The sequence below is a fragment of the Mizuhopecten yessoensis genome, unplaced genomic scaffold (assembly GCF_002113885.1).
Source record: "Mizuhopecten yessoensis strain PY_sf001 unplaced genomic scaffold, ASM211388v2 scaffold4001, whole genome shotgun sequence".
Classification (NCBI taxonomy): Eukaryota; Metazoa; Mollusca; class Bivalvia; order Pectinida; family Pectinidae; genus Mizuhopecten; species Mizuhopecten yessoensis.
The window spans coordinates 749,164-763,271 of record NW_018405326.1 but is presented as its reverse complement, the minus strand read 5'-3'; the positions used below and the strand labels follow the sequence as shown (position 1 = coordinate 763,271).

Genomic DNA, 14,108 nt, shown 5'->3' with positions numbered 1-14,108 from the left:
TAATTATAAAATATTTGTATGTAGATTTATCTTTCTTGTTTGTATTTTTTCTTTTAATGCAAGGAAATAAAATGAAAGAAAACATCTACCTGGGTATATGGTCTTGGTGCTAACATGTAAAAACATTGTGAATGTTGTCTCCATTTTGGGCCATGTGAACTATTGGACTCCATTTCTGTCTGTCCCGGCATCACCGTTTGTCATTCATCTGTACACTTTTCTTTGAACCTCTTCTCAAAAACCATAAGGCTAATCACAACCAAATTTGGTAGGCAGTATCCCAAGTGATTTAGGTTGTAAAAGAGAAGAGTCTGGCCCCTTTGAGGGTCCAAAGGGGATACAGAGTTTGGAAAGGAAACCAAAATCTTTTTATAAATATGACCATTAGGGGGCACTTTGCAATACATCGTTCATCTCCAAACATCTTTTCTGAATAACCAACGGGCCTGGAGTCATGCGTAGCCAGTACTTTCCTAACATGGGATGCTGCAAAGTGGGCAAATAGATGACATGGATTTTTTCCCCGAATTCACAGGGTTCAAATTTGTAAAAACTTTCTAACTACTTTTTCTGAAACATCAAGTTGAGTCATGATAATTGCAATATTTCAGGAAAAAAGTCATCATTATGTATATTTAAGGTTGCAAAAGTCAAATTGTTAAACACTCGACAGCTTCTGAAGAACCAAAAGGCCTGCAGTAATGTGGCCCGTACCTGCGATTTAAATCAAAGAATTTCCTGTGCGATTCTTTTATTTTGCTTAATTTTCCCTCAAACTTAACCTTTGTATAACACAACTACTGACCTAGCTTGTCATATTTTATTAACTAATTGTGCTGAAACCATTAAACAATCATAGCCCTGTAATTTATGGAGTTATGCTCCCTGAATCAGTGGTGTGAATGTAATCACAATTATTCTGACCATAACCGAGACTTGCTCCGATTGGTTTCATTAATGCAGTACTAGATCGATCTATCTATATATGGTCACTTCCATTCATATACCTTAAGTGGTCCCTGAAACTGAAGATAAACATTGATAATTGTGTGTTACTCTTTCTTTATAAATAGAAACCAAAAAAGAATTTGTTCATATTCTCACAATTTTAATATAAATAATAATTTACAAATGTGATGTATCACAGTTCAAATGAAAAATGAGATTTAAACACGAGTTCCACTTGCGTAATTATATTACGAGTGAAACCCAGCGTAGCAATTAAATTGTCCACATCCATCAATGTGTTGTTCGCAGCCTCTATATCACCATTTCATCTCATTGAGTAATCCTCTACACAATCACAACAACTTGCTTTCATTTACTTGTCCAATGCCCCACAGCATTTTTACTTCTGCAATCCAGTAAAGTTCACTTCAAACAGGGCTTCATCGGTCCATTGTGACACTCCATCTGTGTCTTAAATGATGTCAAAGGAAAATCACTCCAGATGATCAGACTATTTTGCTGATTGGACAGATCTGCTTGGGTCCTCACGTCGATGGGTATCGCTCAACAAGCATTGCGTGGCCCTTGAAAACATAAGATATAAGACATTTTAACAAATATTTTTGATGTACATAAAATCTTGGTTAATACATACAAATTAAGCAAGCAAAACACTAATGAAAAGCAAAATGTCAAGGTGTGCTCTTGTCAAATTCTACAGAACAAAGATACTGTTTAAACCGACTTCATTCTGTGGCTAATAAATGTACTGGGGTATTTGCTTTCATGGAATAAAACTTCTATAGAAATCTTTAATAGAAAACAAAATGAATGCATCCTTCCTCCCCTTTGTCTTTTTTCAAAGCACACCCAGGAAAACAAGATTTAAACAGAATAAATATTAAATATAATAATAAATATTAACAGATGCTATTATATAAAGGCATTAGGGACATGGAATTTAATGTCAGAACTGAAGCTGTTTCTTTAGCTCTTAAGATCAACACATTGACAGATACTGTTTCACTTACGATGCCTCCGGCTGCACAGGCTGCCACCAGTCCAAACTGACCATCTTCCTTGGCAAGGCGGTGAGCTGCTGTTGTTACCAGTCGGACTCCTGTGGCGCCAAATGGGTGTCCAAGTGACAAAGATCCTCCCCACAGGTTAAACTTGTCCATGGGAATGGCACCAAACTGGCAACAATGAAAGGTCAATAGGTAATGTTTGTTTATTCTTAAACCATGGCCTTTCCTGTCAGAAGAAAAAAAATTGCTTAAAACTGGTAAAATTATCGTCAGCCATCAAGTTTGCGTGTGCAGTTATTTCTGTGTTGAATTTTTTTCTTTAGTCTGTAGTGTTATTTGATGCAATGTATATGTTTTAAGAATGTGGGACAGACACACATTTATATAAGCATACCTTTTCACTCATTCCCATGTGGTTCTTAGCAAACCAATCCGAGTCCAAAGCTTTCAAGTTTGCCAAAATCTGGCCCTGGGAAAACAGAAAAAAAGTTTATGAGTACTATATAATACATGATAGATATTCTATGCTGATCCTGAAGCACTGTAATTATTGATTTAGCTACAATTACACAAATTACATGTCTTTGGGAGATAGTGTTTACAAACTATATGCAAAAGTGCCTTCCATACAAACTTTCTTTAGAAATTCATCATATATTTGTCTTCTATTCGTTTAAATACCTGTTGAAAAACAGGACACTTACTGCAAAAGCTTCATGGTATTCGAACACGCTGATATCAGACATGGAGAGTCCAGCTTTCTTCAGGATTTTGGGTGTAGCATATGCTGGTCTGTGAAAAGTAAGTAAATAGTATAAAGATTTTAAAAATATTTTTTTATACATTGTTCCTGTAGATTAAGTATTCCATACAACAAGGCGAAGTATTACAAGCGATCAATACTCCCCCGACCTCTTGACAAGTTACAAGGGGAAGTATTGCAAGCAATCCATACTCCCCTCGACCACTTGACAAATTATGGTATCAACAAAGAACAAAGAGGGACAAGAGACCTGATTAGTGTCCCACACTCAACCATCCCAAGGTACTTATACAATATACAAGAAATGCCCTGAATACAGTGATGTATAGACAGACTGATTGACAAATTTATAGTTCTCTCAGCTACCAGGTAGTACCAGTGGGGACTGATAAACAATGTCTGAAGCTTACAGGATGGACTTAAAAGTAAAAACATACAATCATAAAACTAGGACGGTTTACCTGTTTATTTGGAGTTTTTACAACAGCTAAAGTCATATGAGGACAAAACCTCTCTTTTACTACCCCTTTGTCCCCTATAAAAAGACAAAGAAGGAAGAAAAGCCCAGGATTCAGCAAGCCCCCCCCCCCCCCCCCCCCCCCCCCCACTCTAGTACAATCATGCAGTGCGATACTACACTCACCCCAGCAGTAATTGGTCCTTAGGATCCTGAGACACATAAAGGAAGTCCCTCAGGTAGGCTTTGGGTTTAAATCCCATGGCCAAGGCTTTCTCTTCTTCCATGATTAGACATGCTGATGCTCCATCAGTCTGAAAGGACATAAAAATAAACTTAAATACCGTCAAACTTCAGGTTCCTTAGATCAAGGTAAATATATCAACACCTATTCTGTTTCTCTCAAAATCAGGGGCATGAAAAAGTGTTTGCGAGCACTTTCCAAAACTGTAATTCTACTTACCCTATTTCATTCACTGCACTACTACATGTAAATGAGCTATATAACGTACTTCCCCTAGGCTCATGTGTTAAGAATATTTGCACTTGCCCTTTAAATTAGATGTGTTGGATTTTGACATCCTTTAAAATTAGTACCAAGTTTTTTGCAATAGTCCTCCAAAATGACAAATTCATGGAAAATCTTCATTGGGCGAGTAGATTACTTCTGACAGGTATTATTTTCTGTAAAATATTGTATGCATCATCGTTATGATAAAGCATGCTTTTAGTATATGAATAAGTAGGCTTTCATTGTACATTAAGCCATGCTATGTTTATAAGAATGCTATTATCATCGGTAAACAACGCTTTCAGTGCACAGTCTTACCAAAAATGATGCGTTTGCTGCAGTGATGGTGCCGTGTGGTTTGATGAAGGCTGGCTTCAGACTGGACAACTTCTCCATAGAGGAGGGTCTTATTCCATTGTCTTTGGTGATTGGCTCTGCTACGCCTGGAACTTTGTAGCTGAGGACATCGGAGAGGAGTCCCTTCTCAGTTGCTTCATGTGCAAGTGTGTGGGATCTCAGAGCAAACTCATCCTTAAACGGAAGACTTTTAATGTAGCAGGAAAATAGCGGGTTTTTTCAAAATAGAGATTCCTTTTTCTCCATGAAGAGTCTGGAGATAGTATAGCTTGTTATGAAGGAGAAAAGTTATATGTGTACATGTAAAAATGTTAAGTTATTCAATGTGGTTTCTCTATTTGTAAAGTTATGATGAAATATGTTCACAACTACCCAAATTACATAATTTTATTACACATGCCAAGCCATTTCATCCAAGAGAGCTAAAACAATAAATCCAATTAAAGTAAAGTGTCATGACTTTAATACCTGCTCTTGTCTGCTGACTTTGAAAGCTGCACATAATCTGTCTGCAGAGTGTCCCATTGTCTCATTGGTAGAAAATTCAGCAACAGCAGGTAGCTGAAAAAAAATAGGGAAATTTAATGGAGCTAATGTTGTTACAAGTGGCTAATACTTCATCACTAATTTATAATATAAAACAGATGGTAGCAAAACTTCAGCTCTTAAATGATATTTGCCATCATCTTAATTATTTTCTACACAGTATTGACAGGATTATTTCACTTCTTGGCCTTTAATAAGAGAATTAGACTGCAGTATATACAGAATAATTTTAGGGCTAGTTTTAACACACATATTATTCTACCAGAATTTCATGTTTTCTCAAAAACATGTACCAGGTATACTAAAAGCTGAGTACAAGTTTATTGACAGACCAACCTCAGGTGTGAGAGCAGATGGTGACAGCATCTTCATAATGATGCCAGCCTTGTTCTTGGACTTGTTAAGCTGTAACATCAACTTCCTCATTTTACGACTGTGTCTGATTGGAACATCAGACATAAACTCTACTCCTCCCGCTACTATAGCATCACAAGATCCTGACGCAATCATCCCAATACCTGTAAAACGACAAACAACACATCATCCCAATACTTGTAAAACGACAAACAACAACTCTGTCTGTAGAAGGATAATGTCATCCCTGTAACTGTAAAACGACAAACAGCATCCCTGTAAGTAGAAGGATAATGTCATCCCTGTAACTGTAAAACGACAAACAACATCCCTGTCTGTAGAAGGATAATGTCATCCCTGTAACTGTAAAACGACAAACAACATCCCTGTCTGTAGAAGGGATGCTATATATGTATGAAACTAAATGTCATCCCTGAAACTGTGAAACAAGAAAAGACACACCATTCCTATATCTGTGAAAGGATAAGGAATATATCTAGGAAATGAAAATTACACCTTCATATCCACAAAAGAAAAATTCCTGTCATCCATGAAAATGTACATCATTTCAACAATTAATCTGTGAAAGGACACACATACTAATTTGGTTTAGAGGTAGCATGCCTTGTCAGATTCGTCAAACCGAAACAAATTTGCTTAATATCCTGTCTGTGAATCCTTATCAGGAACCCTTCAGTAAAGCAAGCAGATTGTTTCAAGACCTAAATGTTGTTGTTTTTTGCCACAGACACGTCGGTAAAAAGGGATAAAAGGGACAGATGATAAAATAGATTAGAAATGTCAATCTCATGCACTCTATACAGTCAAATAAATCTAGTATAACCTACTAAGGAAATCTTGATAAGTTGAACATATACGAGGTTTGGTGACTGTCTTACCTGTGGTGATGGCTTGATTAGATGAGATACAGGCCTGTGTGACTGTGTGGGCGGGGATGGTATCAGGGAATCCAGCTCCAAGGGCCGCCTACAAAAATATCTCCTCATCAAGCTACTGTCACAATGATTGTTACCACTTTTTAATCATCAGTCATTTCTGAATCTGTTCTACTTAAAACTGATTAGATGGACAATAAATATTTTACTGTGGATAGTGCAAGAATAAACTACATCTATACAATGATACAGGATCCCTCTGACATTCGGAGTCAAACTAGCATCTACCAGGTCACTGGGTTAAAATTATGTCCAAAAAACCCTATGTAATTCAGGATTTTAACAATTTAAAACAGATTTTACACTAGTAATAAAACTCTAAATCGTTCTTGTCAAAATTGTGGGAATTATTAATCCTGTGTGAAAGATACTGATAAATTAATTTCAGGTCAACAGGGTGTAAAATTTTGATCAATTTTCACCAACTGAATTTCATAATGTTATTGTGTCGTAGTTTCTAGAACTTACCTCTCTTGCTACATTGCTTGTCTTCACCTCCTGAATGACAGTTCCATACAAAATGTAGTCAACAATACCTACGGCAGAAAATTATAAACAGACATTCAACAAATGTTTACATTACTTATGATGTCAACAGTTGAGTTTTAGGCATATAACCATATTAATAACAACTCTTAGTGTTGTTTATATTCTATATTTAGCAGATTTAGGTCATGTTTGTCACAATTTTTTATCTTTCACACTCCACAATGGCAGTTTTAACTAATTATGACAGCAAATATTACCACACAGCTTTGTACAAATAGTAATAGTGCATGGTGAAATTAACACTGAGCAAAAAGGAATTACACTGGTAAAAGGCAAAAAGGTATTTTGCTGATTAATCACATAAAACCTGTGTCCTCCAATATCAGGACAGGAAGTGAATGCTGAAGCTTTCAAATGAACAATTCTATTGTTATAGTAACAGCAGATATTGTGTTTCAACTTACTTGTGTCCATGTTTGTCTTCCTTATGAGTCCCCTGAAATAATATCACAATGCAATCAATATTCGAAAACAACTTAAATAACCTGACTCGTCCAAGTCAGTCAAAAATTGAATGGTAGCTGAGTTATTAGTTTTCATGCGTCTTCTAGAAAATTAATATGATTTTGAAATTCATTTGTATGTAATAAATAAGATAAGATGTAATTGACTACATAATGGTTGAGAAGAATTTGCCATTTGCTTCATTAAATTAGACAATGACTGAGACGGGAAGGCTCCTGTTGTCCACATGCCTTCCATCCATCAAGTTTAGGTTCATTGTAAATTTGAGGTCTTTGTGTACTGAATCATAAGTTGCCCGAAGTTTCATCCAAATCAAAAGAAAACAAAGTCTGTGGAGTATCACCAAACAAAGTCTGCGGAGTATCACCAAACAAAGTCTGCGGAGTATCACCAAACAAAGTCTGTGGAGTATCACCAAACAAAGTCTGTGGAGTATCACCAAACAAAGTCTGTGGAGTATCACCAAACAAAGTCTGTGGAGTATCACCAAACAAAGTCTGTGGAGTATCACCAAACAAAGTCTGTGGAGTATCACCAAACAAAGTCTGTGGAGTATCACCAAACAAAGTCTGTGGAGTATCACCAAACAAAGTCTGTGGAGTATCACCAAACAAAGTCTGTGGAGTATCACCAAACAAAGTCTGTGGAGTATCACCAAACAAAGTCTGTGGAGTATCACCAAACAAAGTCTGTGGAGTATCACCAAACAAAGTCTGTGGAGTATCACCAAACAAAGTCTGTGGAGTATCACCAAACAAAGTCTGTGGAGTATCACCAAACAAAGTCTGTGGAGTATCACCAAACAAAGTCTGTGGAGTATCACCAAACAAAGTCTGTGGAGTATCACCAAACAAAGTCTGTGGAGTATCACCAAACAAAGTCTGTGGAGTATCACCAAACAAAGTCTGTGGAGTATCACCAAACAAAGTCTGTGGAGTATCACCAAACAAAGTCTGTGGAGTATCACCAAACAAAGTCAGCATAGTGCTGACAAACTTTGTTCTATCTTAAATACAATATTGGGTGACCTTAACATAAGAATAATGACCCTCAAATTTGTTTAAGGTATTTATGTAAAAGTTTTGTCAGAGGTTATGGTGATAGAGCTATGAGGCCAAGTGGGAGAGATGGATAGACATAGACATGGGAAATGCTATATGGCCTCCACTCCTACCTTTCACGTTTTTGGGCATAATAAAAGTTTAAATTTCAGATTCGACTACATGTGTAGCAGTGAGCAAGTGATTACTAAAATGTGTACAAGGAATCCTGAATGGATACAACGGTTTCCACAACTATGGAACATGTTAGTTGTCAGGAAATTCTTTAACTGGCTCAGTCATGTCATCAAAATTCAGTTTCACAGGAATAGATGTAATATTATAAAATATAGGTTGGTGGACCTTTTCTTACAATACTATTATCAAATATAGGACCTAGCTTTTCTTACAATTCTATTCAACTGTTTTTCAATTTGTTTGGAGTTGTCATGAAAAGCCTTTAACTGATTAGGCCATGTCATCTAAATTCAAAGCTTCCTTGCTTTAGAATACATGTGTTATACTGGTTTACTAAATAATATCAATATGAAATTTAGGACCTATTCTTACAAAACTATTCATTTATTTTTCAACTTGTTTGGCAGGAAATTAATTATTCTTCCAATGTTTATAAACTGTTGTTAGCAATATTAATAGGACCTACGACAGAGCAGCTCTGGCCAGATCATGAGGCATCAGGTTCTGATAGGACGTCATCGACATGAGAAATGGAGTCCTCACCCCTTCCACCAGGACAATGTTTCGGCCCTGCTTTCCACCCAAGGTCTTTTTGTCTGAAGAAGAAAACCAAAGTCAGAATTGGATGATATAGCATTGACATACAAATTGTATATAGCCTATAGGTTTTTTAATATATGCATTTAATGCCATTTATGAAATGAACTTTGAAAACTATATATTCTTCATACTGTACACTGTTGTAAAGCTCTAAGTATGATGGGGGGGGGGGGGGGGGGGGGGGTCCCTGATTATGGACATGTATTCACCAACTTTTTTTAATTTGCAAATGTCCATAAAGAGTCATGTTTTGTAAGAGTTGATTTTCAGGGATCCACAAATAGCCCCTTTTCAACTATATTGTAACCTGTCTAAACTGAACCCTGTATAATCCCAAAATCTCTGAAACTAGAGCTTCACCTAGGTCACAATAATCATATGTACAATTCCATATATATATTTACTCTGTTTAATCCGAAATATGTCCATATTAAAGAGAAACAGTTTTTCTTTTGTTAGGATCATGTTCAATATAGACAGAAGTAATTGTATTTTCATTTTGTACAGATAATTGGCTAAAATCCACACCAACTAATGCATTAACTCAGTAAATACATTTAACATCTGGAAAAATCCATTGAGAGGTTTCATTTAGTATGTAAACAATAAAACAAATCCTGGTACATTGGTATCATTACCTTGTGTAATTAGCACTACAGGTGCCAAATATTGAAAATCTCATCTCAAAATGGCCTAATGACAGACACGAAAATATTCTTGCAACAAAAGTAGTAATAGTAAAATAAAATTATTTTAAATGTTTTATTGACTTACTTGATTTGCCTGGGGCATATTGAGCAACTGATGTGCTGATACATCGCAGACCATCTGTAGAAGAAAAACATTACATACCATTTTATTACATGATCTAATATTACATAAAAAACCCACTTCGAACATCAGATCATGGGTGATAAAGATTCTAGAAATGGAGCATGTGTCAATTATGGTCCCTTTGCTGATCACTTAAGTGATGCCCCCTCCCCAAAAAAGTGTTTGCTAACCAATTCACAACGAAGATGTTTTTTGTTTTTAGAGAGCACCATCTTTTACATAATAATGATGGTGGTAGGTACTTTTTGACAGCAATTCTCTATTTTATCTTCAACAGCAGTACTAGTCTAACAGTTGTGACATCAGGCTGATAACTTGTGATACATTATCAGTACCTATCATCTAGTTGAGATACACCTTGTATCAGCACATACAAACTGAGTTTCAAACTAAGATTGTGTACACCTATATTTAAACACACTGGTTTTATACCAGTACAGGTATAAAGAAATGATGACCCACTGCTCTGATGACAACCACAGTAGTGAGTATATATAATCTCAAGTCCCTTCAATATTCCCATCACTGGTACATACAGATCTAGAGGACACCTTATAAGACACATTTGTAACTCCAAAACACTCCTTAAAATACAGTCTAAACAGATACTCATCCTTAAAATACAGTCTAAACAGATACTCATCCTTAAAATACAGTCTAAACAGATACTCATCCTTAAAATACAGTCTAAACAGATACTCATCCTTAAAATACAGTCTAAACAGATACTCATCCTTAAAATACAGTCTAAACAGATACTCATCCTTAAAATACAGTCTAAACAGATACTCATCCTTAAAATACAGTCTAAACAGATACTCATCCTTAAAATACAGTCTAAACAGATACTCATCCTTAAAATACAGTCTAAACAGATACTCATCCTTAAAATACAGTCTAAACAGATACTCATCCTTAAAATACAGTCTAAACAGATACTCATCCTTAAAATACAGTCTAAACAGATACTCATCCTTAAAATACAGTCTAAACAGATACTCATCCTTAAAATACAGTCTAAACAGATACTCATCCTTAAAATACAGTCTAAACAGATACTCATCCTTAAAATACAGTCTAAACAGATACTCATCCTTAAAATACAGTCTAAACAGATACTCATCCTTAAAATACAGTCTAAACAGATACTCATCCTTAAAATACAGTCTAAATAGATACTCATCCTTAAAATATAGTCTAAACAGATACTCATCCTTAAAATATAGTCTAAACAGATACTCATATAGCTTGGCTCCTACAGAAATGTATCCATGTTTGCCAAATTCAATACTGGGAAAAATAAAACATTAATAGTATAGTTTTAACAGCAAACTTTTTTTTCATAAAACTGTAAATTATATCCTATGCAAATCAGTTTGTTGTCATTTCAAAACTTTAAAATAAATTGATTTTATGACGCAGATACAAAAATCAAAATAATTTAACAGCACCCCCCCCCCCCCCCCCACAAAGTTTTCTCCTTCATTTTTGGATTGTAGCAGTACCACAGAATTTACATTATGAGCTATAAATAGATGGGGACACAAAATGGACACAAAATGGTGTAGTTAATGACGACAGCAGGATTGTTAAGTTGGTTAAAATTGTGAAGTAAATGAATTGATTGCAAATTGACTGTCCAGGTAAAGGTAAAGACTAAGTATTGATGGTAAACAATGGTAAACTCAATTAATGCTTATTAACTCGCTCTAATATGTTTAGTCCATTACTCGCTCTAATATGTTTAGTCCATTACTAGCAAGCAGTGTAATAAATTTATCATTATAACTTATGCTTTTAGTAAGTCCTAAATAACCAACGGTCTACACTTGCTTCTGCTTGTTCTGCAGTAAAGTTTTGAAATAGTTTTTGGATGACATTTAGATATAAACATAAATTCATCAGTTTATGTAGATATGATAATGTGCTGTGATATACAAGATAATATCAAGTGAAGTGTGAAACAAAGTTAACCGAAACATCTAGAGTTCTATTCTTATCACGGATGATGATATATTACTGTACCAGAGGAAATACTGGATAATTCTGTTTTATCAAAATTGGAAGTAACGAAAATGTTTTGAAAAAAAAAGTACATCAACATAGATTCCAATGGGAAAATGGTGCAAAATGTAAGTCTTGCGGCACATCACTGTGTTTTTACTGTTTTGGACAAGTTTTAATCCATTACAACAAAATTTGGCTCCAAAAACCAACTTTTAGACCAGATTACAAGGCTAATCTACATTAAATGTAAGTCCTTTTATAGATTAAACTTGAGGCAAATTTAGGCGAACTTGTTATCACAAAACTAGTTTTAGTTTCAGAGTGGTTTTGTAAATTTTCTTTTTTTTATAATGAAAACCAGTTAAAACTAGTTCTAAACTGAAACTGGTTTTTCATTTGTTATAAGCAAACCTAAACCGATTCAGGAAAGTCATCAAACCACATCTTAACCATTTCCAAGTAATAAACTATTTTTGGCCCTAATCCTTTGCCCGGGGGGTCAGCCCCACCATTTGTACAATTGTTAATCCCCACCATGAAGGGAAGTTTCCAACAAAATACATTGCTAAGTTCCAGAAAAGGTCGCTTATAGCAAAAAAGCCAAATAACCCTTTTTGGCCCCGCCCCTCAGCCCCCTGGGGAGGGGGGTCAGCCCCACCATTTGTACAATTTTGAATCCCCACCTCCCATGAATGCTTCCAACCAAATATGATTGATATCCATTGCGTATTTCTACAGAGTTCACCACTTGTACAATTTTGAATCCCCACCACCTAGGGAAGCTTCCAGTGAAATTAAGTTAAATTCCAATCAGTGGTCAAGTAGAAGAAGTCGTTTGAAGAAATTGTTGATGTACAGACTTCACGGTATCACATTAGCCTTCGGACCTGGTGAGCTAATTACTAAATGAAAAAAATTGTGAAATTATAAGAATTTGTTTAAGTTGACATATTGAAAAATCAATAAAAAAAGTGCAATTTTGAAATATTTGTTTCGATAATTAATTTGACAATCAAAGACCATATTTGAAAAACCCAGCAAAGTGAATTAGAGTAGTCTTTCCTCGAACACTGAATCAAAATAGATGCACGGAAACATATGACGGCTACTTACGGCAGGTTAAATTTATTAAAAATTGTTTGCTCCTGTTTAAAAACAAAAATGTCTTGCTAGTTTTTGCTTGCATTAGTAAAATGTACACATGTCTATGACAGTCATTTCAACACTTTTCTACTGATATGAGTACATAATGGCGGCTGCTTTGAAGCCGCTTTCGTTTATTGGCATCCAAACAGTTGGACCAGAGTTCTTTGTTTATGAAATAAGGTCTGACCTAGTACTCTGGTGCTTTCAGGCGAGCCTCGACAAAGCCTCGCAAGGCCTGCATAAACATTTGCAGGTCTGCAAGGATTTACGCCAGAAAATGTTACATTTCAAAACAGACAAACTGGTTGTTCTGTATAGACGAACAGGCTCCCAGATATTTGTTTGAACAGGAGTAAAACCAAAACCAGCTTTGAAACCAATTTGGTTACTACGGTACTGGAAAAGGTAAATGAATACCATGTACACTAATTTAAATATACTGAACCCATAAATGTGTTGGATGCAGTGTTTGAACGAGTTTATCAGATTGGCTTACGGCACCGTCAAATGTACGTGTGCGAGACCACCTATGTGTGACTCGCTTATCAGACTGTTTTCTCAACGTCAATGGGTCATCCAATTAACTTGACCCCACTGTCCATTATTGTACAAGAATTGTAACACCTTTTGCCATATCTGAAGCTTGATAATTGACTTTACAACTTAGACAAAAGCATTAATCAGGTTGGGCACAATGGCGCATATGGGTAATAATCCTGCATTTGGGTAACATCTTTGTATGTTATGGTTGAATGCACTTCGAATCTCCTTTCACTATCCTATATAAAAAATCAAAATTTTGTACTAAGAGTAAGAGTGGATAAAAAATAAGTTTGGTGGATACAGAAGCAAATTTTCTTTACTCTTTGACTTACGAGAAACCTACTGTACTGTAATGACAATGACTTAATCGAGTGCGCACAAGGACAGTTATCGCTCCAACCTTGGAGCCTTCGTCCGTTCATGGAAGAAGAGTGCATGACGTTTGTTGAGGGGGGGGAATTGAAAACATGACATTATAAAAATAATTCAGTTGCGAACACCGTATTTTGACACCTATTTGTATAAAGAATCTTGATAGACGTAAGACAGATATGTATACTATTTCACAAGCCGTATTACACACTTAAATTAGCTTGCGAGTTCCAGACACCGGCTCCAATCTTCCACATGGCCGCCATGATGGATTCTGTAACCTTTGGACACCACGTGATCAAACGCTAAAAGTATTTTCAAAGCGAGAATGTTCATATTTACCGATATATGGCTGTAATGCAAGATAGAAACATAACAAACACTTAATACATTTTATATGTCTGTCAATATTTGATCCAAAATTCGGTAAAAAT

At 35.7% G+C, this 14,108-nt stretch overlaps 2 protein-coding genes across 2 annotated transcripts in view; one reads left to right on the top strand and one right to left on the bottom strand.

Annotated features, from left to right (window-relative positions):
- LOC110448317 overlaps window positions 1-14,108 on the top strand; it is a 64,253-nt gene that overhangs the window by 32,200 nt on the left and 17,945 nt on the right. Inside the window, exons 27-31 of the mRNA XM_021494491.1 lie at window positions 1,964-2,092; window positions 2,833-3,021; window positions 4,049-4,210; window positions 7,226-7,909; window positions 9,809-9,840. Of these exons, the coding sequence (XP_021350166.1) occupies window positions 1,964-2,092; window positions 2,833-3,021; window positions 4,049-4,210; window positions 7,226-7,909; window positions 9,809-9,840 (1,196 nt within the window). The remainder of the gene's footprint in view (window positions 1-1,963; window positions 2,093-2,832; window positions 3,022-4,048; window positions 4,211-7,225; window positions 7,910-9,808; window positions 9,841-14,108) is intronic.
- Window positions 1,075-13,984, bottom strand: LOC110448332 (trifunctional enzyme subunit beta, mitochondrial-like). Its single transcript, XM_021494509.1, has 14 exons — window positions 13,886-13,984; window positions 9,547-9,600; window positions 8,639-8,768; window positions 6,874-6,905; window positions 6,389-6,456; window positions 5,864-5,951; window positions 4,947-5,128; window positions 4,533-4,625; window positions 4,026-4,238; window positions 3,383-3,510; window positions 2,681-2,768; window positions 2,371-2,445; window positions 1,980-2,144; window positions 1,075-1,532 (listed from the first exon to the last, which is right to left on the bottom strand). The coding sequence occupies exons 1-14, from the start codon at window positions 13,938-13,940 to the stop codon at window positions 1,494-1,496; spliced, it is 1,410 nt and encodes a 469-aa protein (XP_021350184.1). The 5' UTR covers window positions 13,941-13,984; the 3' UTR covers window positions 1,075-1,493.